At 55.7% G+C, this 26,105-nt stretch overlaps 1 protein-coding gene across 5 annotated transcripts; it reads right to left on the reverse strand.

The window, feature by feature from the left end:
• Nucleotides 1–1,287: 1,287 nt before the first annotated feature.
• Nucleotides 1,288–26,087, reverse strand: GATAD2A (GATA zinc finger domain containing 2A). 5 transcript variants are annotated; one of them, XM_040086817.2, is made up of 12 exons: nucleotides 25,967–26,087; nucleotides 17,188–17,238; nucleotides 11,892–12,154; nucleotides 10,922–11,051; nucleotides 10,170–10,298; nucleotides 9,488–9,580; nucleotides 8,212–8,343; nucleotides 7,571–7,738; nucleotides 6,712–6,991; nucleotides 5,241–5,530; nucleotides 4,349–4,532; nucleotides 1,288–3,641 (listed from the first exon to the last, which is right to left on the reverse strand). In XM_040086817.2, exons 3-12 carry the CDS (start codon nucleotides 12,143–12,145, stop codon nucleotides 3,511–3,513), a joined length of 1,791 nt encoding a protein of 596 aa, XP_039942751.1. In that variant the 5' UTR covers nucleotides 12,146–12,154; nucleotides 17,188–17,238; nucleotides 25,967–26,087; the 3' UTR covers nucleotides 1,288–3,510. The 5 variants fall into 5 exon arrangements, with proteins under 5 accessions (XP_039942751.1, XP_039942752.1, XP_058279595.1 ...); XM_040086818.2 differs by lacking the exon at nucleotides 25,967–26,087 and adding an exon at nucleotides 20,812–20,853; XM_058423612.1 differs by lacking the exon at nucleotides 25,967–26,087 and adding an exon at nucleotides 20,348–20,393.
• Between the last annotated feature and the right edge of the window lie 18 nt (nucleotides 26,088–26,105).

The raw sequence follows: 26,105 nt of genomic DNA on the forward strand, positions 1-26,105 counted from the left end.
ATAAAAAACTCAGGAAATCACTTTTTTTCCCGAGCTGGGAACGCTGAGGAAGAAGAGCCTGGGATAGAAAAAAAATCCAACCCCTTTTTCTTCCCCCATCGGCAAAAATCCAAATCCCGACCGTCGGGAACGAAATCCAAGAAAAACCACACGGCTCCCCAATTCCACCGCGGGAGTTTTCCCATGAAAATCCGGGAGTTTTCTTTCCTTTTATTTCACAAGTCGCTAAAATCTAAAGTACAACGGCGCCTCCTCGGCGCCCCGGAAAATCCCAAATCCCGGCGGGAATTTTATGGCTTTAGGGACCCCCGGAGCCGGAGCCTCCCGGAACAGCTCGGGAAGAGCGGGAAAATCCCCGAGGATCCCGAGGGAGCTGGGGGAGTCGAGGGTTGGGTGGTTTTCCCACGGATCCAAGAGATCTCTGGGATTTGGGAATGTCAGAGGGGATTCAAGGGCCTCTGGAATTCCTCAATTCCAAAAGCCTCAAGGATTTGGGAGTCCCAAAGACCTCGGGATTCAGGAACCCCAAGGGGGATCCAACAGATCCCAGGGACTCCAGGATTCCAAAGGGGATCCAAAAGTCCTCAGGGATTCTGGAATTCCAGAGGTGATCCAACAGATCTCAGGGATTCAGGAATCCCAAAGGGAAAAGCCCTCAGAGAATCCCGGATTCCAAAGGGGATCCAGCACCAGGAATGAACCCAGGATTTGTTCCCGAATTCCCCCTCCTCCACCATTCCCAAACATTTCCCTTCCAGGGCAGAATTCCACCACGGGAATTTTCCGTTTGAGATTTTTTTTTCCCCATTTTTCCCGTTTTTTGTGGGTTTATTTTTCCTGGAAAAAGGAGACCGGGAAGAGGTTTGGAAAATCTGTATTGAAGAGTTGGAACAGCTTTGAACCTGAACCATCCCAATCCCAAGAAACCCCCACCGGATCATGGGACGGGGACTCCGAAGGAAAAACCGTTCCGGCGTTCCAACATGGAATCTTTTCCTAGATCGATCCCAAATTTGGCAGAAACGTGGATGGAATAAAACAAATCCTCCCAATTCCCAGCAACATTCCAGGAAAAACCACGTCAGAACCAGGCTGGATCCCAGGAGTCGCGCTCCAGGCGGGAATTTTGAGTTTCAGCCGCATCCCATAAAATATTTTGATTTTCCAGCCTCATTCCAGGTTGGATTTTGGGTTTTCCAACCTCATTCCCTGCTGGATTTTCCCTCCCCTTCCAAACAAATCTCCCCCCATCCCCCAAATAATTTTTTTAAAATTTATTTATCCCGAATTCTGCATTAAAAAAAAAAAAAAAAAAAAAAAAAAAAAAAGGAATCGAGATGGAATATTCTGAAGGCTGGACACAGAGATTTGTTTGGATTTTTAATTCCAAATCCTTCAATTCCAACATTCCTGATTACTCTGACGATCCAGACTTGGCTGAAATTCCAATTTCCAAGGGAATTCTGCTGGGATCCAAAAAGTTTTGACGTTGGTTTTTATCCCATTGAATCCTTCTGCTCCTCTTTCATTCCCTGTTTTGTTTTTTTTCAGGAATCATCCAAACACCGGGAATAAACGAACCAGGATCCTCCCCTCCCCCCCAAATATTGGATTTGAATCGGAGGAATTTTGTTGGGAATTTTTAAACGAACTTTTTCCAAACGTTTGCATCCATGAGGAAAAAAACCCGGAGAGGAAAATCCTCCCAAACCAACCCCCCAAAAATTCCACCTGGGAAAGGAACAGCAACTTTTCCATGAAATCCAATGGAATTTTAAGGAATTCCACATCGTCCCCCTGGCAGCATCTCTCCCGATCCAGGCTTGGAATGAAAAGAAAAACTCCAAATTCCAAAATTCCAACCCAATTCCCAACACCTGAGCTCTTCACATCCCTACGGAAAACCCCCAAATCCGGGTGGGAACTCCGGGGGTTTTATCCCACAAATCCCAGTTTGGAAAACGAGCCGGGTTTGGGGTTCTTTCCTAAGCTAAATCCCTAAATATCGAAACGCCGGGAAAAGCAGGAAAAGGGAGAGGTTCTGTCACTCGGATCCGAGGGGATGATCCCGAAGGAATTCTTGGCTTCAGCGATTCCTAAGAAAATAAATCCGGCTTTTCCTGAATTTTCTTCCCCCCTTTTTTTTTTGTTTTAATATATAGATCTCTAGATTATACATATTTATAATTTCCCCAAGAAAATTCCCCAAAATTTTCCCAAAGAATTCTTATCACCGGAATAAGGCCTGGAATTCTGCCCCTTGGATTCGCCTGGAATTCGGGAAGAAGCCCAAGGAAAAAAGAGGATGAGAAACCAAAATGAAACCAAACTGGCCACGGATGGATTTTGGGTTGAACCTCTGGAATTCCCCAAAAAAAAGATGGAAAATTCCATCCCAAATGGATACAGGAGCATGCTTGGGATGCCTGGAAGAACTCAACTCACGGAGGGAAGGATTGGGAACGGCCGGAATTCCCGGTGGGAATCGGGAATGGCTCCCAACCCTCCCTGCCTGCATCAGCTTCTGGAATTCCTAGAAATTTTGGAATAATATCCCTCAAAACAACAACAGAAAAGGAAAAAAATAAAAACAACAAAACAAACCCAACCAACCCTCCCAAAGGAGAAAAAAAATTCCCAAAAAAGTTTCGCTTTGGAGTCTCTGGGAACGTCGGGAAGGCCCAAAACTCGCGGGATGAGAAAGAACCAGGGCGGTTTGTGTCTCTCGGGAACTGCAGGGTCTGGAAAACTTCCAACGGTTCCGAGGTCCGTTCCACCCAGAATCCAAGGAAAACGGGAAGTGGGAATCTCCCGCAGCAATCCCCGCTTCCCGGCCGATCCCTGCGGGGAAAAACCCAACCAAGCCATTCTCAGCCGGCATCGGGAATTTGCACTTCTCGTTCGTTTGCGGCGGCTTTTTCACGGAATCGTCGGAATTTTGGGAATATCGGGACGTGCCGCCTGCTTTCCCGGCTGGAGGAGGAGCAGGGAAAAGGAGCAGCCACGAAGTCGGCTCACTGGACGCAGGATGGGGCTGGAATTCCTCTCTCCACGCCCCAAAATTCCGGAATTCCGGAGCGCTCCCGGCAGAAACGTTCGGCGTCGGCGAAGGCAGAGAGGAGTCGCTGAGTCCTTTTTGTTTTTGTCTTGTTTTTTGTGCTGGTGCCAAAAAAATTCCAAAACTAAACACGGAAAAAGCCAAAAAAAAAAAAAAAAAAAAAAAAAAAAAATTTTTTTTTTTTCTTCTAAGGAATTCTTCCCCCTTTCCCTGCCAGCTTCCATGAAAAATCTGGGAGCCAACGGAGCCGGGATTCGGCCACCCCAGCGCGGTCGCTTCTCCCGGCAGGGACGGATGAGGAGTGGTGGTGTCGCATCCTAGGAAGCCTCGGGGCGTTATCCAGCTGGGATTAAAGCAGATTCCACGGAATTGTGGTAGAAAAAAAAAACAGAAAAAAAACCCAAAAACCCAAGGAAAGGATGGCAGAGCCTGGAAAAGTTCTCCCTTGGGAATTATTTCCACGTGGCCGACTGTGGGATGGAGCGGGGCGGGATCATATCCAGGAGATACTCGCGCTGCCGGTCCACGGCTGAGGCCGATTTGTGCACGGCCAGAGAGGGGCTGACGAAGGGCAGGGCCCCACCTGCAGGAAAAGAGGGAATTCTGGAGTCACGGAGTCCTGGGACAGCCCAGGAATTAGGGAAAAGTGACGTTAAAACACATGGAAAAGCAGGATCTGAAACGCGAATTATCCCGGCGGGATCCGGCGCCTTCAGGTTCCAAACTCATCCCGGTTTTGGGTCAAAAATCAGGATTTGAGGTCTCTGGAATTATAGAATGCCTCGGGAATGAGGGAAAACAGTGCCAAAAAAAAGCCAAATCCACATGGAAAAGCAGGATTTAAACACAGATTATCCTGCTGGGATTTGGCACCTTCAGGTTTCAAACTCATCCCGGTTTTGGGCCAAAAACTGGGATTTGAGGTCTCTGGAATCATGGAATGCCTCGGGAATGAGGGAAAATAGTGCCAAAAAAATGCCAAATCCACGTGGAAAAGCAGGATTTAAACACGGATAATCCTGCTGGGATTTGGCGCCTCAGGTTCCCAACTCCTCCCAATAAACAAAGGTTTAGGATCAAAAATCAGGATTTGAGGTCTCTGGAATCATGGAATGCCTCGGGAATGAGGGAAAACAGTGCCAAAATAAAGCCAAATCCACGTGGAAAAGCAGGATTTAAACACGGATTATCCCGCCGGGATCTGGTGGCAAACTCATCCCGATAAACGAGAAGGTTCTGGGAACTGTGGGTGGCGATCCCAAGGAAAAGCAGCTTCCCGGGATCCCGTACCTGTGTTGATGGGATTTTTCTTCCAGGCGCCCGCGCTGCCCTTGCTGCCGGATCTCTCCGCGTGTTTCCCGGGCCGGCTCCCGAGGGCGGCGCTGCCCGAGGAGCTCTGGAGCTTCGGCGAGGGGCTGAAGGCGTGCAGGACCCCTCGGGAAGCGCCGGCACCTCGGGACATCTGGCTGGAGCTCTGGAAGGAATAAAAACCCCAAAATCTGGGATGCTGCGCCGGTTTTGGGGGATAAAAAATTCCAAAGGGTCTTCACAAGGATTTGGGTTCTTTAATTTCGGGATGGGATGAGTTCAGGGGTTCTGTCAAACCTAAATCGGGTTGGGATTTTGGGGTTTGTGTTGTGGGATGAGGAATTGCAAAAGCAGAAAAAAATGGGATTGAATTTAGATCAGTTTGATGTTTTGGAGCAGCGTTTCCCATTGGGAATGAGTCTGGAGGAGGCCTTGGAATGGACTGGATGAGTTGTGAGACTGGATGATTTCTGGAGGCTGGACTGGATGATCTCTGGGACTGGATGATCTCTGGGATTGGATGATTTCTGGGATTGGATGATCTCTGGGATTGGATGATCTCTGGGATTGGATGATCTCTGGGATTTGGATGATCTCTGGGATTTGGATGATCTTTGGGACTGGATGATCTCTGGGACTGGATGATCTCTGGGATTGGATGATCTCTAAGGACCGAACTGGATATTTGGGACTGGACGATCTCTAAGGACTGAACTGGATATTTGGGACTGGATGGCTTTTAGAGCCTGGCAGGACAACTTCAAACCCTAAACCCAACCTGAGGGACGAACTCCCCAAGCTACAGCTCAACCCTCGGGACAACTCCAGGCGCTTTTCCCCTCTGGAAGCCCGGATGTGCCGGGGGGGCCCTCACCTGCTTGAGCGCGTGGTGCTGCCCCACGGGCTCGGCCTTGGGCTGCCCGGGAGGAGCCGTTTGCTGCAGGATCCTCTGCTCGATCTCCTGCTCCTGCTGCAGGGCCTTGACGAAGGCGGCCTTGAGCCGGTTCGTGTGCTCGGCCTTCAGGGCCTTCTTCTGGTTGGAGGCCATGCAGGTCTCGCACATGATGGTGCCGTTCTTCTCCTCCCGCCAGCGGCACGTGAAGTCCGTGTGGCACTGGGCACACAGGTAGGGCTCCCGGCAGGACACGGCCACCGCCACCTTCCCTGAGGGACAAACAGCGGGTCAGCCACAGTGGGGCCTTTGTGAGGGGACGAACTCCTGGGATTGGGCACCGCCACCTTCCCTGAGGGACAAACACCTGGGACTGACCCAGTGCCACCTTCCCTGAGGGACAAACTCCTGCGATTGACCCAGTGCCACCTTCCCTGAGGGACAAACATAGCGGGTAAGCCACAGTGGGGCCTTTTGTGAGGGACAAACTCCTGGGATCGGGCACTGCCACATTCCCTGAGGGACAAACACCTGGGACTGACCCAGTGCCACCTTCCCTGAGGGACAAACAGCGGGTCAGCCACAGTGGGGCCTCTGTGAGGGGACGAACTCCTGGGACTGGGCACTGCCACCTTCCCTGAGGGACAAACAGCGGGTCAGCCACAGTGGGGCCTTTGTGAGGGGATGAACTCCTGGGATTGGGCACTGCCATGTTCCCTGAGGGACAAACTCCTGGGATTGGGCACTGCCACCTTCCCTGAGGGACAAACTCCTGGGATTGACCCAGTGCCACCTTCCCTGAGGGACAAACATGGCGGGTAAGCCACAGTGGGGCCTCTGTGAGGGGATGAACTCCTTGGATTGGGCACCGCCACCTTCCCTGAGGGACAAACACCTGGGACTGACCCAGTGCCACCTTCCCTGAGGGACAAACTCCTGGGACTGGCCACCGCCACCTTCCCTGAGGGACAAACTCCTGGGATTGACCCAGTACCACCTTCCCTGAGGGACAAACATGGCGGGTAAGCCACAGTGGGGCCTTTTGTGAGGGACAAACTCCTGGAATTGGGCACTGCCACGTTCCCTGAGGGACAAACTCCTGGGACTGACCCAGTGCCACCTTCCCTGAGGGACAAACTCCTGGGATTGACCCAGTGCCACCTTCCCTGAGGGACAAACTCCTGGGATTGACCCAGTACCACCTTCCCTGAGGGACAAACATGGCGGGTCAGCCCCAGCGTGGCCACCCCTGATGTTTCAATGATTCCTGTGAGGTTTCAGTGATTCCCGTGAGGTTTAAATGATTTCTGGGAGGTTTACACCTGGCATTTCTCTGAGGTTTCAATGATTCCAGTCAGGTTTAAATGACCCCAGCCAGGTTTACACCACCCCAGCCAGGTTTACACCACCCCAGCCAGGTTTACAGCCCGGATTCGCCGTTCCCCGTGCTCACCCTGAGTCTCCAGCAGGTTCTGCACCACCTCCTCCAGCCCCACCAGGTAAATGAACTCGTTGTTGGCGGCGCTGGGCAGGAAGTTCATCTCGGGCGCGGGCGGTTTGGGCGGGGGGATCTCCAGCAGCGTCTTCTCCAGCTGCTTGCGCAGCGCCAGCTTGGCGGCGGCCTGCCGGCTGCCCGGGGCGTCGCCGCTGCCCGCCAGCGCCGCCGAGCCCGCGGGGACAGCGCCGGCCTGGGCTGAGGGCACCGCCGAGCCCTTCAGGGACGTGGGGGACGCCTGGGGAGAGATGGGAACGATTCCATGTGGGAATTGGGGAACTCCTGGTGCCACCCATGACAGCGCCGGCCTGCGCCGGGGGCAGCACAGAGGCCTTCAGGGACGTGGGGGATGCCTGGGGAGAGACCGGAATGGGATTCATAGGATCACTGGGAATCAGGGAATGCATCCATGTGGGAACTGGGGAATGGGATCCATAGGATCACTGGGAATCAGGGAACGATTCCATGTGGGAATTGGGGAACTCTCAGTGCCGCCCGTGACAGCGCCGGCCCGCGCCGAGGACAGCGCCAAGCCCTTCAGGGACGTGGGGGACACCTGGGGAGACATCAGGGAATGGGATCCATAGGATCACTGGGAATGGGATCCATGTGGGATCACTGGGAATCAGGGAACGATTCCATGTGGGAATTGGGGAGCTCCTGGTGCCACCCAGGGCAGTGCCGGCCTGGGCCGAGGGCACCGCAGGAGCCCTTGAGGACCTCGGAATTCCCGGGAATTCCCACCTGCGGGATGTTGACACTGGGCATCCCCACCCCTCCCGGCCCATTCCCAATGGGAATTCCCGGGAGTTCCCACCTGCGGGATGTTGACGAGCAGGCTGGCGTTGGGCACGTTGGCCACGCGGATCAGGCCCTGCTGGATGATCCGCTGGCCCTGGATCTGCACCGAGGGCACGGAGGCGCGCGGCGCCAGCAGCAGCGGCGGCGGGCCCGTGCCGGAGTGCTGCCGGATCGTGTGGATTTGCTGGGAAAACACGGAAAAGCACAGCGGGAATCAACAGGGCACGAAGGGAAACGAACCCGGGAATGTTCTTCCCTTTCCCTCCAAACCACTGGGCGTGAGGTGCTTGGAGCATTCAGCCCCAGATTCCCGAGTTTCTGACTGGATTTGTGGGGAAAATGTGGAAAAGGCAGGGATCGGCTTCCGTTCCCTCCTCCTGCTCTACTCCAAGCCCAGAAAATGAGGGAAAAAGGGGGAATTTTACCATTTAAACCCAGAATTAATGTGATTCAAAGGATAATTCCAGGGAAAAAAAAGAGGGAAAAGCAGGAATCTCCTCCCATCCCCTCTTCCCTCTCTCCCAAAAAACCCACAAACACTCAAAAATTCCCGCTTTTTGGGGAGTACACAAAAACTTGGGATATTTGGAGCAAGCGGAAGAAGAAATCCCAAATTTTTTTCATGGAATGGGAACGGGAAAAGCTGGAGAAGCTCACCTGGGCCCCTCGGACCAAGGGCGGCATCACGATCTGGGGGCTCTGCTGCGACCCCAGCTTGGAGGCGGCGCCTTGGCCCCCCCGGAGCAGCGGGGGAGGAATTCCAGAGCCTGGAATGCGGCTGGAAGAGGGCTGGAAAACAGGGAAAAGGCTTCAGCCGAGCTCGGGAATGCCGGGGAGGCCAGAAAAACGGGAAACGCGGGAGTGGGGAATGGAAGCGCTGGGGTTTGTGCAGGGAAAGGAAAAGTCTGGGGAAATCGGGGAAGAGGGAAAGGAAGGAAGGGAAAAATGGGAGGAAAATGGGGAAAAAATGTTTGGAATGGGGAAGAAAAACCTCAGGGAAAATCCTGGGAGAGGGCAAGGAAAAGAAAGTGAAAAAAAGGGAGGAGGGAAGAAAAAGTTCCAGAAAAATCCTGGAAGAGGGACAGGAATGAGTGGAAGGAGTTTGGAAAAGCGGCTGCCCGAGGATTCCCGGGATTCCAAATCCCTCCTGGAGCCGGGGCCGGGATATTCCCAAAGTTCCAAAGATTCCTCTGCACCCCAGTCTGGGTGTTTTCCCCTTTCCCTCCGTCCCAGCCTCTGGAATTTTCCCCTTTCCCGCAGGATTTTGGATGTTGGGAATTCCAATCCCATTCCCAGGGAATCCCTCAGCTCCTCCCTCTGCAATTCCTGCTTCATTCACCCCAAATTCCGTAGGGATCTTTGGGATAAATCGGATTTTTGGGATTAACTCCAAGATCCCCTGAAGGTTTTCCAGTTCCTCTGGAAGTGTTCCCAAGGAAAAGATTCCTGGATTTGGGAATTTGCCCCTAAAAAAGAGCGGATCCCTCCCTTTCCTCAAGCCTGGAATCCCGGGTCTGAGGGAATCCCTCGTCCTGGAGCAGTTTGGGAATTTGGGTTCTGTTATCCCGAGGAAAAGAAAACTGGGAATGTTCTAATTCCAAAGGATCCTGGGGATGATTGGCAGCTGTCCAGGGATTCCGGGATTTTCCTTCCCTGAGGGTTCCCAGGATTTAATTCAGCCTGGAATGGGATTTTTCCAACCCTGAATCCTGGGATTCCCTCAGCAATTCCCTCAGGAATTCCCTGTTTTCCGGAGGAATCCCAGCTGGAAGAACCCCCGGAAATCCCATCCCACCTTTCCCTGGGCCCCGTTATCCCTAAGAAAACCCCCGTGGGAGCTGAGGAATCCTGGCAGCTTTTCCCGGGATTTTTCCCGGGGATTTTCCCGTTTTTTCCCGGGATGTTTCCCGGTTTTCTCCCGGCTCCCACTGACCTGGAGGGAAGTTTTCCCAGCGGGAACAGCCTGAGGACCCCGCACCAAGGGCGGGGGCGTGGCCGCAGCGCTTCCAGAGGGGCCCGAGGAAAGCTGGAAAAAGGAAAAAAGCGGAAAGAGAAGAGCGGGATAAAGGCTGGAAAAGCGGGAATACAGAGAGCGGGGAAGGAGCCCGGGATCCGGGATCGACAGACGGGAAATCCGGGGGGAAAATCCGGGGGGAAAATCCGGGGGGGAAAATCCTCGGGATCGGCTCCCGCTCTGCCCGCGCCTGGGAACTGGGGGAATTCACAGGAAAATCCTGGGGAATTCCTGGGAAAATCTTTAGGAATTAGCAGGAAAAGGCTAAAAATCCAGGGAAAAAGGGCTAAAGATCCAGGGAAAAAAAGGCTAAAAATCCAGGGAAAAAGGGCTAAAGATCCAGGGAAAAAAAGACTAAAATTAAAGATCCAGGGAAAAAAAGACTAAAATTCTAGGGAAAAAAAAGGCTAAAGATTCAGGGAAAAAAAGGCTAAAAATCCAGGGAAAAAAAGGCTAAAGATCCAGGGAAAAAAAGCTAAAATTCCAGGGAAACAAGGCTAAAGATCCAGGGAAAACAGGCTAAAGATCCAGGGAAAGCCACATCGGGCACTTGGAAGCCGCGGGAGACGCGCTGGGAATCCTCGGAGAAGGGAATTCCCACCTTGGCCGCCGGCGTTTCCTTCTGGCTCTGGCTCTGCCGGAGTTTCTTGAGCAGCACCAGTTTGGCCTCCTCCAGCCGCAGCTCCTCCTGCAGCTGCTTGATCAGGCGCTCCCGCTGCTCCGGGCTCCGCTGGAATCCCGGGAAAACCGGGAAAACCCCGGCAGAGAGACGGGCACCGTGAGAACTCCCGGCTGGGACTGGCAGCTGGGGCAGCAGGGGGGGAATTCCCAGGGGAAATCTGGGATTTTTCCATCAAAAACGACCGGGAAAGGTTAAAGGAGGAGAATTCCCGGCTGGGATTGGGAACCGGGTCAGAAATAACTGGGAACGAACGGGAATTCCAAGGGGAAAAGGCGGGATTTTTCCATTTAAAGCAAGTGGGAAAGGTTAAATGAGGAGAATTCCCGGCTGGGATTGGGAACTGGGGGTGGCTGTCAGAAATAACTGGGAACGAATGGGAATTCCAAGGGGAAAATGTGGGATTCTTCCCCAGATCTGGGCTCTGGGATTGGGATCTGGGACAAACCCAGGTTTCTCCAACCTAAACCTGGTGAATTCCATCCCCATCCCGTTTTTCCCCCATTCTCCCCTGTTGCCAATCCCGTTTTCCTTGTTCCCAATCCCGTTTTCCCTGTTTCCAATCCTGTTTTTCCCCATTCCCCATCCCGTTTTCCCCCATTTTCCCCATTCCCCATCCCGTTTTCCCCCATTTCCCCCGTTATCCCGTTATCCCGCCGTTCCCGGTCGCTCACCAGCAGTGCCGGCGCTCCGGGCTCGGGGCTGCCGGCGCGGCTCAGCCCGTTCACGCGGGGGCTCGAGGGCTCGTTGTCCGACAGCACGATGACGTCCGGGGAGGGAACGCGGCGCTCCCGCCGGGAATCCCTGCGGAACGGGGCCGGGAAACGCTCGGGGGGAGCTGGGCCGGGAGCGCAGCTTCCAACAACCTCCAACCTCCAACTTCCAACTTCCAACCTCCTCCAGCCTTTTCCAACCTCCCCCAACCTCCAACATCCAACTGCCAACCTCTGACCTCCAACCTCCAACCTCCTCCAGCCTTTTCCAGCCTTTTCCAACCTCCAACTTCCAGCTTCCGACCTCCAACCTCCAACACCCAACCTCCAACATCCAACTTCCAACCTCCTCCAGCCTCCAACTTCCAATCTCCAACCTCCAACTTCCAACCTCCTCCAGCCCTTTCCCAGCTCTTTTCCTGCCCTTTTCCCAGCCCCTTTTCCAGGGAATTCCAGGCCCGGGAAAAGGGCCCAGGGTGGGAATTCCAGGAGTGGGAAAATTCCAAAGGGTTGGGAACATCCTCTAGAGGGCACAGCAAACCCGGGAATCCCCAAATCCAGGGAATTCCCTATGGAAGTGACACAGGTGCAGCATTCCCAGCTTTTTCCTGGAGCCAGAAAAGTGGGATTGGCTGGGTCGGGATAAAGGAGTGAGAAATTCCCAACTCCCGAACTCCTCCTGCTGCCACAATTCCAGGAATTCCATCGGCAGCTCCAAGGAAATCCCCTGGAATCTGGATCAGCTTCTAGGCTCTTCCTCATCCGAAGCATTCCTGGGATTCTCTTCCCAACTCTCCCACCATTCCAAAGGAAAATCCGCCGGATTCCCAAAAAACCTCAACCCCAGCTCCCATCCCGATACCAGCCGGGACGAGAAGGGATCCAAACCCCCCGAATTCCCGGAATTCCCGGAATTCCCGGGACTGCTCACCCTTTGGACGTGCTCATGTCCACGGGCTCGTCCCCGGCCGGCAGCTCCACTTTGATGGTGGCTTTCACCTCCCCACTTTTCAGCATTCCCGGGATTTTCCCGGGCCCGGGATCCGCTCTGATTTTCGCGTCGCCCTCGGCGCCGAGGTCGGATCCCGGGATTCCTTTGTCCATCCTGAGTTTTTTATTGTCCGGCTCCGATTCCCGCTCCAGGGCGCGCTTCTGGCTGCGGGTGCGGCATGAGTCCTCGCTCATGGTGAGCGCCTGCGGAGCGGGAATGGGGGGAAAATCCCGGGAAAAGGTCAGAGAGAACTGGGAATGGGGGGAAAAATATCCCGGGAAAAGGGGGGAAAAAATCCCAGGAAAAGTCAGAGAGAACTGGGAATGGGGGGAAAAAATATCCCGGGAAAAGGGGGGAAATATCCCAGGAAAAGGTCAGAGAGCATCGGGAATGGGGGGAAAAATATCCTGGGAAAAGGTCAGAGAGCAACGGGAATGGGGGGAAAAATATCCTGGGAATGGGGGAAAAAATCCCAGGAAAAGTCAGAGAGAACCAGGAATGAGGGGAAAATATCCCAGGAAAAGGTCAGAGAGCACCGGGAATGGGGGGAAAAATATCCTGGGAATGGGGGGAAAAAATCCCAGGAAAAGTCAGAGAGAACCGGGAATGGGGGGAAAATATCCTGGGAAAAGGTCAGAGAGAACTGGGAATGGGGGAAAAAATATGCCAGGAAAAGGAGGGAAATATCCCAGGAAAAGGTCAAAGAGCAACAGGAATGGGGGGGAAAATATCCTGGGAATGGGGGAAAAATCCCGGGAAAAGATCAGAGAGCACTGGGAATGGGGGAAAAATACCCTGGGAAAGGTGAGAGAGAACTGGGAACGGGGGGAAAAATACTGGGAAAAGGGGGGAAATATCCTGGGAAAAGAGGGGAAAAGTACCAGGAACGGCAAGGAAAATATCCCGGGAATGGGGGGGGGAAATATCCTGGGAAAGGGGAAAGTCATGGAATAAGGGAGGCAGTAAAGGGTTAAAAAAATCCCAGGAAAGGGGAGACACCAAGGGGTTAAAAAGTCCTGGGAAAGGGAGGAAGAAAATCCCAGGCAAGGGTTAAAAAAATCGGGAATGGTGGGGAAAACCTGGGGGAAAAAATATCCCAGGAAAGGGAAAAGTCATGGAAAAACGGAGGCAGTAAAGGGTTAAAAATTCCGGGAAAGGAGGGAAAAATCTTGGGGATGGAGGGGGAAAATTCCCAGGGAAACGGGGCAAAATCACGGGAAAAGGGCTGGAAAAACCCCTGGAAAGGGGAGAAAATATCCTGGGAAAAGGGAGACATGACGGGGTTAAAAAGTCCTGGGAAAGGGGAAAAAATCCCAGGAAAGGGTTAAAAAAATCAGGAATGTGGGGAGGGGGAATGATGGGAAAGGAGGGAAAATGTAACAGGAAAAGGGAGACAAAGGGTTAAAAATCCTGGAAAATATCGGGAAAGGGGTGGGAAAGATCCTGGGAAAGGGAAACATCAAAGGGTTAAAGATTCCCAGGAAAAGGGGGAAAATCCCAGGAAAAGGGAGACAGGAAGGGGTTAAAAATCCCGGGATTTGGGGATGGAATCCCTGAATTTCCAACCAGGATAAAATCCGGAGGGGGCCGGGAAAGAACTTTGGGAAGAGGAATCCAGCAAGGGCTGGAAAAGGGAGGGGAAAAACCGGGAAAAGGGAGGGGAAAACCCTGGAAAAGGGGCTGGAAAAGGGAGGGAAAAGGGCTGGGAAAAAAAACCTGGAAAAGGCGGGGGGAAAGGAAGGGAAAAACCTGGGAAAAGGGAGGGAAAAGGGGATGGAAACCCCCCGGAAAATCCCTGGAAAATGGAATTCCCGGAGTTGTTCCTGCTGGGAAACCTCCCAGGAGAATTCCAGCCCATCGCAGCGGCCAGGGCAGGGAAAGGGAGAAAAGAGGGGAAAAAATTCCTCAGGAATTCCAGGAAAAGTTGGGAAAAGGAGGACTTAAAGAATTTTTCCAGGTGTGATTCCAGGAATGGGAACGGGCTTGGATTGGAGGAACTTTCGGAGGGAAATTCCCAAATAAAATTAAAATTCCCATGGAAAAGGAGAAATTTGGGCTGAAAATTCCATCTTTTCCCACATCCTGGAATTCCTCTCCCAGTTTTTCCCACCCAGCTCCAGGAATTTGGGGAGCCAAAATTCCAACAAGCAAAATTTCGGGAAAAGAAAATTCCCCGAGGTGGAAAAGCTGGATCCGAACACTTCCAGTGCTCCTCAGGGAATGTTTTCCATGGATTTGCTGCTCCCGAGGATTCCAGGCAGGGATCCCTTGGATCTCCCAAAAATTCCTGGGAATTCCTCACTCTGGGAATTTTTTTTCCTCCTCGGAACTCAGAGATTTCCCAGGGAAAATCCACGGGAATTCCCAGCGGAACAGCTCCGACCTGGGATTCACCAATTCCCCAACTTTTCCTTGGAATTCAGCCCCAATCCCGCATTCTCCTGCCCAAACTCCGGGATAACAACAGGTGGAAAAGCCGGGATCATCCCTCTGGAGCAGCTCCCGATCCCGCTTTTCCTGCTCGGTTTTTTTTTCCTGCCGGGCGGAATTTTGGGATGGGGGGGGGAGGGGGGGGGGGAATTCCCGCTCCGGCATTCCAAGGGTTAAGCGCTGCCATTTCCGCGCCATTCCCGAGAAATCTCCGGGAACAAAATGGCAGCGCTTAACCCTTGGAATGCCGGGGCGGGAATCCCAGCGGGAATCCCGGGATGCTCCCGCCCCCCCGACATTCCCGCTGGGAATTTCCCTCCCCTCGAGCCCGCCCGGATTTCTCCCGCTTTTCCCAAAGTTCCCGCCAGCGATTCCCGAGCTGGGAATTCCCTGAAATTCCCGGGATTTCCTGTCCTGGGATCCCTTTAATTCCCGAGTTCCCACCGGGATTTATCCCGGTTTTCCCAAGTTTCCTGGGAGTGATTCCCGGGCTGGGAATTCCCTGCAGTTCCCGGGATTCCCTGAAATTTCCCGGGATTCCTTTGATTCCCAGCCGGAGTTTTCCCTCCCCCCGACGCCCGGATCCTTCCCCCTCTTCCCAAATTTCCTGGGAGTCATTCCCGGGCTGGGAATTCCCGGGATTCCTTGTATTCCCACTGGGATTTCTCCCGCTTTTCCCTAAATCCCAGCGAGCCAATCCCGGGCTGGGAATTCCCTGAAATTCCCGGGATTTCCTGTCCTGGGATCCGTTTGATTCCCGAGATTCCGAATCACTGGGATTTCTCCTGGTTTTCCCGACCCCCCCCCAAAACACTCCCGGATTATCCAGGACTGGGAATTCCCAGAGTTCCCCATATCCCAAATCCCTTGGGAATTATCCCGAGGTTCCTCCAGCACTGGGAAAAGTTTGGGATCAGATCCCTGGAGCGGCTCCAGGAATTCCCTCGGGAATTCCCAGATGGAATTTTTATCCATGGGAGGGGAACTTTTTGGGGGGAGCGGAATTCCCACAGGAATTCTGGGGAAAACCGAATTCCTGATCCTGGGAGTTTGGAGCTCCAAAGGCTCCGGAAAAGCGGGAAAGGAGAATCCCAAAATTCCAGTGGAGACGGGAAAATGGGGAACAGCGGCTGCCTGGAAAAATCCACGGGGGAATTCTGGGAATTTCTGTGGAATTCCAGGCGAATTTTCCCTGGGGGGTCTGGAATTCTGGGAGGAATTTGCGGGATTTTATGGGAATTCTCTGGGTCACTGGAAAATGGGATTAAACCCATGAAAATTCCTGAAAAATTCCGCTTTTCCCATGGGAATTATTCCCAAATTCTTCCCGGTTGGAATATCCAGGACACAGGGACGGAAATCTCCAGGCTGGGATTTTTTGGGAATGCAGAGGAGGAAATCCAGGAGCAGAATTTCCAACTTCTCCTGGGATTTTCCAAGCGAACCCTCCCATTATAAACCATTAACTGATCACTAATTAATCATTAATCAATCACTAATTGATTACTACACCATTGCTGATTTCCCACCCCAAATTCCTCCTTTAAGGAGAAAAAATTCCAAGATTTATTTCCCGGGAAGCGACTGAAGCGTTCCCGGTGTGATTTCCATATTCACGAGCTGATTTGAATATTCCCGAATACATTTGAATATTAATGAGGGATCGCCATCGGATCTTTCCCAATTAATTCCTCATTACGGAGGGAATTTCCAGCCGTGGATATTCCCAATCCCGGCGGATTTTCCGGCCGGGAACGGGGACATTCCAAAGCGGGAATTCCTTGGAATTCGGGAGCTTTTCCAAAGGTAGAAATTCCCAAGATTCCCACCGGGAATTCCCTCCCCACTGGGATTCTCCCAGAGAAAAGTGGGAAAAGCAGCAGGAAAATCGGAATTCCCAAGGAATTTTCTTATTTGTCCATGGAAATTCCCAAGTTTTAAAAAAGAATTTCCCGGGAATTCTGGAGCCAGAGGATCTTGGGAGAATGCCATATCATTCCCAGGACAATCCCGGCCCATTCCCGGGACAATCCCATCCCTGTCCTGGGACAATCCCGGCCCATTCCATCCATTCCGGGACAATCCCGTCCCATCCCGGGACAATCCCGGCCCATTCCCAGACAATCCCATCCCTGTCCTGGGATAATCCCGTCCATTCCCAGGACAATCCCATCCCATTCCCGGGACAATCCCGTCCCATTCCCGGGACAATCCCATCCCATTCCCGGGACAATCCCGTCCATTCCTGGGACAATCCCGTCCCATTCCATCCATTCCCGTCCATTCCCGGGACAATCCCGGCCCATTCCATCCATTCCCATCCATTCCCGTCCATTCCCGGGACAATCCCGTCCCATTCCCAGGACAATCCCGGCCCATTCCATCCATTCCCGTCCCATTCCCGGGACAATCCCGTCAGACGGGTGATCCCGGCCCAGCTGATCCCGGCCTCGGCTCCTCCCTGAGCATTCCCAGCTCCAAACCCTTCCAGAATCCCAAAATCCCCAAACCCCGACGCCACCCCCGCTCCAGGCGCTGCCCAATCCCGCGGGAAATTCCCGGCAGGAATTCCAGGAGCTTTGGATCCTTTGGAGTTTCCCAATCCCCTGGAAAATCCGGGAGATTTCCTTGGGAATTGGCTCAAATCCGTTGGGAACGAATGGAGATTTTTGGGAAAGCTCCTCTTCGACCTCTCAGCTTTTCCAGGGGAAAATTCCCACCTCGCAAATTCCAGGCCCGGAATTCCAGGTAGAGATTCCCCATCCCATAAAATTCCATGGAATTCCCGGGAATTCCGGGCTCCTACCCGTCAGGGAAGGTCATGGGGTCCCGCTGGGATGAGCCGGAGCCGAGGATCCTGCGGGAAGGGAGAAAACGTGAGAATCCCAGGAACTGCAACTTCCGGGAATGCCAAAACCCCCCAAACTTGGGATTTGGGAATGCTGGAATTGCAAAACAACCACGGGAATCGGGAATTCCGGAACCACTGGGAATCCGCACACGTGGGAATCCCAAAACCCCGGCAGCACCCCGGGAACTGGGATAAAAGCACCGATCCCAATAAAATCCTGGGATGGTTCCGCCTTTTCCAGCGGAATTCCCGGGAAGGGAGGATCCTCCGGAGCTTCCCAAGGAGTTTTCCCATGGATCAAGGAGCCTGAAATTCCCAAAAAATTCCCCCCTGGATGAGCCGGGCTGGCCTGGGAACATTCCCAGGATCCCAGGGATGGCTCTTCCCAAATTTTCCTGAGGAATTCCTGAGGTTTGGATCCCAGCAGGATCCCGAGTTTGATCCCTTGCCCACATTCCAAAGGCTGGGATTTTCCCCTGGATCTGGATCTGGCCCCACCCGAGGCTTTTCCTGGGAATTTGGGCTGGGGAAGCTCCAGAAGCAGCTCAGGAAAAATCCCTGGAGAAATGGGATTTTGAGGGACTCCTTGGGAAGCAGCAGAATCCAAGGAATTCCCAGCCTGGAATTCCAACATCCAATTCCATCCCATTTTGATGGATCCCAGAATTCCGGAGCTGAAGGAACGAAGCCTCAATCTGTGGCTTTTCCGTGGGAAAAACAACAACAACAAAAGGAATCCTGGAGCGATTTTCCATGGAATTGCTGGGGATGAGACCCGGCTCGTTCCCTCTGGAATCAAATCCTGCCCTTTCTTTTTCGGAAAATCCACGGAATTCCCAGATTTCCCTTCATTCCCAGATTTCCATCCACGGAATTCCCAGATTTCCCTTCATTCCCAGATTTCCATCCACGGAATTCCCAGATTTCCCTTCATTCCCAGATTTCCATCCATGGAATTCCCAGATTTCCCTTCATTCCATTTTTTTCCTGGAGCCTTTGGCTGTTCCCAGCATTTTCCGGCTGCTCCGGCCCCGTGATCCCGGGAATTCCAGCGGGAATTAGCGGAGCTCACCCGGAGCTCTTCGTGCCTAAGAGGATCTGGGAAAATCCCAGAAAATCCTTTGGAATTCGGAGCTGCCCCGGCCGCTCTTCCCGGGGAGCTCCAAGGATCCAGGAGAGCTGGAATTCCTTGGATTTCCCATGGAAATCGTGGAATTTTGGAATTCCTGCTGCATTAAGGCTCGGGATTCTCAGGAAGGAGCCTCTGGTTGGATCAAGAGTGGGAAAATCCTGGAAAAGTTTGGGATCTGTGGGAAAAACTGGAGAGGGAGCAGCAGAGAATTCCCAGGAATTCCTGGGAATGTCCAAGGCCAGCCTGGAAAAACCTGGGATAGCAGGAATAGCCCTGGCTGATCCCTGAGCTCCTTCCCACTCCGAAGTATCCCAGAATTCCGAGAATCCAGGATAAAAAGAGGGATTATTCCCTGTCAGGATTCATCTCCAGCCTCGGAATTCCCTCAGCAACATCCCCGAGTTGGATCTGGGATTTTGGGATTCGAAGCATTCCCGGAACACCCCAACTTCCAGCATTCCCAACTTCCAGCATTCCCAACTTCCAGCATTCCCAACTTCCAGCCCCTTTCTCACTGATCCCTGACAGACTCCAGCCTCTTTGTCCCAAATTCACGGCAGATTCCCGCTCCTCTCCCAAAATTCCAGGCAGATCCCAGCCCCTCTGCTGCGGATCCAGGATCACTTCCAGCCCTTTTCCCCAAATTCAAGGCAGCTCCAACCCCCTCCTCCGAAATCCCAGGCTGATCCTGCTCCTTTTCCCGCTGATCCCTGGCAGATCCCAGCCCTTTCCCAAATCCCAGCTCTGTTCCCGCTGATCCCAGCCCTTTTCCCAAATCCCAGCCCTTTCCCAAATCCCAGCCCTTTTCCCAAATCCCAGCTCTTTTCCCGCTGATCCCAGGCCGATCCCAGCCCTTTTCCCAAATCCCAGCTCTTTTCCCAAATCCCAGCTCTGTTCCCGCTGATCCCAGCCCTTTTCCCAAATCCCAGCCCTTTCCCGCTGATCCCAGCCCTATCCCAGCCCTTTTCCCGCTGATCCCAGGCCGATCCCAGCCCTCTTCCCAAATCCCAGCCCTTTCCTGCTGCTCCAAGGCCGATTCCGGGCGCTGCCATCCCGGATTCCCTCGGGCCCTCCGCTGTCACTTCCTGTGACTGTCCCGGCTCCAGCTCCGCTTCCCGGCAGGACGGAGCCACCCCGGAGCTGGAGCCGGGAGCATTCCCGGGGTTCGGGACACCCAGCAGGGAGCTCGGGAATTCCGGGCCGGGAATGGGGGAGCTGCCCCGAGCGAGGCAGGAAAATCCCGGAAAAGCCAAAGTCAAACCGAGCTGAGGGCTGGGGAAATCGGGAGAAGCTCGGGATGTGAATCCCGACCCCACACCCCGCAGGATCCCGTCCCGGAGAGGCATTCCCGGCTGGAATTCCCACAATTCCCACAGTTCCTGTTTTCCTTTTGCTACAGCCCGGTGTGTGGGGTGGGACTGTCCCGGCAGCCCCCCGGGATTCCTGGGATCCCCCGGGACAGCGAATCCCGGTGCTGATCCCGGTACTGGTCCCGATCCCGGTGCTGATCCCGATCCCGGTGCTGATCCCGATCCCGGTGCCCATCAATCCTTGTGCAGATCCCGGTGCTGATCCCGACCCCGATCCCGATGCCAATCCCGGTGCCCATCCCAGCCCCAATCCTTGTGCAGATCCCGATCCCAACCCCGCTGCCCATCCCTGCACTCCTCCCGATCCCGATCCCGATCCCGGTGCCCGATCCCGGTGCCCGATCCCGGTGCCCGATCCCGATCCCGGTGCCATTCCCGATCCCATTCCCGATCCCGGTGCCCCGGAGCGCACTCAGGGCTGCCGGGGACTCTTATTGTGACACGGCCCCGGCCCGGCCCGGCCGCACGGCCCCGACCGCGGCCACGGCGGGGCTCCGGCACCGGGGGCACCGGGGGGGCACCGGGGGGGCACCGGGGGGGCACCGGGGGGGAGAGCGGCCACGGGCAGCGGGGATCCGGCCGGGGAGTGACCGGGGAGTGACCGGGGGGCGACCTCGGGGTGCCCGGGAGCGGTTCGGGGTGCCCGGGGGGGTTCGGGGGTCCCGGTGTCGCCGTGTCCCGTGTCCCCGTGTCGCGGCCCCGCCGGAGCGCGGCGCGGGGGGCGGGAAGCGGGCACGGAGCGCTCGGGGCGGCGGCGGAGGAGGAAGAGGAGGAGGAGGAGGAGAGGGAGGAGGAAGAGGAAGCAGCCCGGCGGAAAGCCCGCAGCAACTTTCCCAAACAAAAGCGGGCGGCGGGCGGAGTTCGGGGGGGGGGGGAACCGCGGGCTCCCGGTGCCGGTGCCGGTGCCGCCGGCCCGGGCTCTGCGGGACTTTGCACTTTCCGGGTCCCCGCACGGGCCGGGAAACGCCGCAACTTCCCCGGCAGCCGTCCCGCGGCCCGGCCCGTGTTCTGCCCCGGACGGCGGCGGTTCCGCCGCTCCGTTACCGGAGACAATAAAACGCCGGGAGAACTTTTTACCGGGAGAAGTCGGCGGGCGCCGCTCCGCTCGCTCCGCGCCGCATCCGCGCCGAGCCCGGCGCCGCTGGCCCGGCCGGGCGGGGCTGTGCCCGCCGCTCCCCGCGGGCCCCGGCGCCGTGCCGGGGGTGGCCGGTGCCGCCGCGGCTCCGGTGCCCAGAACGCGCCGCTCACACATGGAGTCGCGGCGGCACCGGGGGAGCATGCGCGGGGCGGGGCGGGGCGGCGGAAGGGACGGCGTGGGGACAGCGCCGGGAGCGCGGCGGGACAGCGCGGCGGGAGCACGGCGGGACAGCGCCGGGACAGCGCCGGGACAGCACCGGGACAGCACCGGGACGGCACCGGGACAGTGCCGGGACAGCGCCGGGACAGCGCCGGGAGCGCTCCGGGCCCGGCCCCGCACGGAGCCGCCGCCGCTTCCGGGCGCGGCGCGGGGGGAGCCCGGTTTGTGTCGCCAGCCGCCATTGGCCGCGGGGGTCGCGCGGGTGATGTGAGGAGGGCGCTGATTGGCTGGAGCAGCGGGCGGGGGGCGCGTGGGCAGAGCCGCGATGGGAGAGGCCACGTGGAGAGAGAGGGGAGAGAGAGAGACGGACAGACGGACGGACAGAGGGACAGACAGACAGACAGAGACAGGGACAGACAGAGAGAGGGACGGACAGACAGAGAGAGACGGACAGACAGAGAGAGACGGACAGAGGGACGGACAGAGAGAGAGGGGAGAGAGAGAGACGGACAGACAGAGGGACGGACAGACAGAGAGAGAGAGACGGACAGACAGAGGGACGGACAGAGAGAGGGACGGACAGACAGAGACAGGGACAGACAGACAGACAGAGGGACGGACAGACAGACAGAGGGACGGACAGACAGAGAGAGAGAGACGGACAGACAGACAGAGACAGACAGAGACAGAGGGACGGACAAAGAGACGGACAGACAGACAGAGACAGGGACGGACAGAGAGAGGGACAGAGAGAGAGAGGGACAGACAGAGGGACGGACAGAGGGACGGACAGAGGGACGGACAGAGGGACAGAGACAGGGACGGACAGAGAGAGGGACAGAGAGAGAGAGGGACAGACAGAGGGACGGACAGAGGGACGGACAGACAGACAGAGGGACGGACAGACAGACAGAGGGACGGACAGAGGGACGGACAGACAGAGAGAGAGAGACGGACAGACAGAGACAGGGACAGACAGACAGAGAGAGACACGGACAGAGGGACGGACAGACAGACAGAGGGACGGACAGACAGAGGGAGAGAGACGGACAGACAGACAGAGACAGGGACGGACAGAGAGAGAGAGAGAGAGAGGGACAGAGGGACGGACAGACAGAGAGAGACAGAGGGACGGACGGAGAGACAGACAGAGTGAGAGCGAGAGAGAGGGACAGAGGGACAGACACACGGACAGACAGAGACAGAGAGAGAGGGACAGAGGGACGGACAGACAGGGAGAGAGAAGGGACAGACAGACAGAGGAACAGAGGGAGGGACAGACAGACGGACACAGACTGAGGGGACAGCGAGGGGACACCGGGACAGTGGCGGTGGCCGATGGAGGAGGCGCAGAGCGGCTGCGGGAGGGACAGGGATGGGAATGGGATGGGAACAGGGACGGGAATGGGAATGGGAACAGGGATGGGAATGGGATGGGAACAGGGACGGGAACGGCTCCGATCCCAAGAATTCCCCGACCCCACAGCGGCTCCGCAGCCCCGGGAAGGCCCAAGGAGAACCCGCGGCCCCAAAATCCTCCCGGAGAATTCCCCCCAGATTCCGGCAGATCCCCCCCCAAACCCCAGGAGATTCCCAATAAATCCTGGCAGTTCTCCCCAGATCCCAACAAATTCCTGCAGAATCCCAGAAAATTCTCCCTAAATCCTGGTGATTTCCCCCCAAAATCCCAGAAATTCCTCCCAAGTCAGTGCCTGGCATCCCCAGGATTTTGGGAAAGACTTTTCCAGGGAAGTTTTGCCGGAGCCAGATCCAAAATCCCGAATTTCAGCTCTTTACACCAAATGAACGGCAGAAGAAATTCAGAGCTGTGTAATTATTCATGATTAAGCTGGAAAATCCCATGGATACCACCTTAAAACCTGGAAAAATCCAATGGATATCCACCAAAACTTGGGAAAATTCCATGGATGCCATCCCAAAGCTGGAAAATCCAATGGATATCACGAAAAAACTTGGACAAATCCAAAGGATAACACCCCAAAGCTGCAAAATTCCATGGATGCCACCCCAAAGCTGGGAAAATTCTTTGGCTAACACCCCAAAACCTGGACAAATCCAATGGATATCATCCCAAAACCGGGAAAATCCAATGGAAACCACGCCAAACTTAAAACATTCTATGGAAATCACGCCAAACTTGTAAAACCCCATGGATGCCACCCCAAAACTGGGAAAATTCCCGGGAAATCAGCCCAAAGCAGCTGCCCTGGATAAAATCCCATCCCACTGGAAGCGCTCGGGTGTCCCGGGATGGGAGAGATCCCAAAGATCTGGAAATTCCTTCGGGATTCCTCGCCCAGGTTTCTCCCAGCACTCCAAGCGCTCGTTCCAGAGGCTCCCGCCTCTCCCAGGACAGATTTTGGGGATCTCGGGAAAGGTGGGACCGGGGATGGATCCCCGGAATGTCCGAGGAAGTGGGAGCAGGGAAAGATCCCAGGAAAACTTGGAGCTGCTTCCAAAGGAGCTGGAGAAGATTTGGGAGAAGGAGTGGGAATTCCAGGGCACAGGGAATGGATCTGAATTGGGAAAACGGGAATTTGGGCAAGGAATTCCACGGACTGTTTTCCATGGACTCCCCAAATTCCAGCTGGAAATCCTGGGATGGGAAGGGATCCCGAGGGTCAGGGACACCCAAATCCTTGGATTTTGGTTCTAAATCCTTCGATTTTCCCTAAAAAAAAAATCCTAAAATAGGATTTCCCCCCCAAAAACAGGGAAAAGAGTGGGAGGAGGAGGGAAAAAGAGGGAAAATTCAGACAGAATTGGATTTTCCCAATCCCTGAAATCCCCAAAAAAGGGGGCGAGGCTGAGGAAGAATGGGGAGAAATTAAAGAAATTAAAGGGAATTTTCTGGTCCTGATGGTGGCACTTGGAATTCAAAATTCCAGAGGGATGAGGCCAGGATGGGGATTTGGGATGGAGCCAGGATTTCACGCAGATCCCTGGGATTCACACAAATCCTCCCTCAGGTTTTCCTGCAGATCCCCGGGGCGCAGGGCAGACCTTCGGAGTTTCGAGGAACAGACTCCCACGTTTTCCAGCAGATCCCACAAATCCTCAGGATTCCCTCAGACCCCTGTGTTTTGCGGCACAATCCCACAAGGGCACAAACCCTCAGGATTTCCTGCAGAGCCTCGAGTTCTGGTGTAAATCCCTGGATTTTGGGACAGGCTTTGACCCAGGCCCCCGAGTTTTCCAGCAGAACCCCAAATTTTCCAACAGGCCCTCAGATTTTGGGGCAAACCCCTGGATTTTCCAGCAGAGCCCCGAGGTTTCCCTGCCACCCCCGAGGTTTTCCAGCGCATCCCCAGCTTTCCCTTCAGCCCCTCCGATTTTGGGACAAACCCTCCGATTTCACGCCAGACCCTCAACTTCTCCAGCAGATCCTCAGCTTTCCCTTCAGCCCCAGTTTTTCCCAAATCCCTCAGCTCTTCCTGCATCCTTCAGCTTTTCCCCGAACTCCTCAGCTTTCCCTTGAACCCCCAACTTTTCCTGCATCCCTCAGCTTTTCCCCGAACTCCTCAGTTCTCTCCAAACCACTCAGCTTTTCCTCCATCCCCGTTTTTCCCTTCAACCCCTCAGCTTTTCCTGCACCTCTCAGTCATCCCCAAGCCCCTCAGCTTTTCCTGCAATTCACAGTTCTCCCCAAACCCCTCAGCTTTCCCTTCACTTTTTTCTCCAAACCACTCAGCTCTTCCTCCATCCCCATTTTTCCCTTTAACCCCTCAGCTTTTCCCCAAACTCCTCAGTTCTCTCCAAACCCCTCAGCTTTTCCTGCACCTCTCAATCTCCTCCAAACCCCTCAAAAGCCCCCAAGCCCCTCAGCTTTTCCCGCACTCCTCAGCTTGCGTTCAGCCCCCAACTTTTCCTGCACCTCTCAGTTTTCCCCAAACCCCTCAGCATTCCCTTCACCCCTTTTTACCCCTCAAACTTCTAAGCATTCCCAAACTCCTCAGCTTGTCCTAAACCCCTCAGCATTCCCAAACCCCTCAGCATTCCCAAACCCCTCAGCATTCCCGAACCCCTCACTTTCCCCCAAACCCCTCAGCATTCCCAAACCCCTCACTTTTCCCCAAACCCCTCACTTTCCCCCAAACCCCTCACTTTCCCCCAAACCCCTCGCTTTCCCCGCGCCCAGCCCCGCTCTCTCTCCCCGCACAGCCCCGCGTTTCCCCGCCCCGTGCCCAAAACTTTCTCCGTGTTTCCGGAGTGGCACCGCGGGCCCGTCACACACCGGGGGCACACCACGGACGGACGGACGGACGGACGGACGGACGGACGGAGGGCAGGGGGTGACGGCGCTGTCCCCGGAGCTGCGGCCGCGCTCCCCGGGGCTCCCCCGCAGCCCCGAGCCGTGGCCTGGTGGCCCCGGTGGCCCCGGTGGTGGCCCGTCCCCTCCCCCACTCCCCTCCCCCGCCTTCCCAAGGCTCTGGCACCAATAATCCGCCTTTGCTGACATGCTCTGGTGGCTGTGCCTATCGGGCAACTCCCAGGATGCACTCCCGCTCCTCCCTGGCACCCCCTCGCCCGTGCCCACCCTCCCCTCGGACTTCCCAACCTTCGCTTTTTTTCTTTTTTCCTCTTTTTTTTTTTTTTTTTTTTATTACGATCTCCGCCCGCCCCCCCCCCCGTTCGCACACACGCCCGGCCGCACTTTCATCCGCCGCGAACCCCCCCTGCGCTGGGGCTCTGCCCGGATCCCCGCGCCCCTCGCCGCCACCCGCCCCCGCCCGCGGCCGCGCTTCGCCCGCTCCCTTCTCCCCTCACGGCGGTGCCCCCTCACCCCCCCCACACACACAGCCCCGGGTCCCGGCCCCCGCCGCTGCCCCGAGCCCCGGTCCCCGCGGGGCGGGGAAGGGGGTGTCCCGTGTCCCCCCCGGGCAGGGGGCGCCGGGGGCCGCGGGTGTCACTCACTGTCCGGAGCCCCCTGGAGCCGCCTCCTCCTCCTCCTCCGCGGGGCCCGGCCCGGACTGGGGCCGTGGGGGGAGGGGAGGCGGCTCCCTCAGGTGGCCACTGACAGGAGGGGGGGGGGGGGGGGGGCTGCGCGCGCAGG

The sequence above is a fragment of the Hirundo rustica genome, chromosome 26 (assembly GCF_015227805.2).
Source record: "Hirundo rustica isolate bHirRus1 chromosome 26, bHirRus1.pri.v3, whole genome shotgun sequence".
NCBI classification, from domain to species: Eukaryota; Metazoa; Chordata; class Aves; order Passeriformes; family Hirundinidae; genus Hirundo; species Hirundo rustica.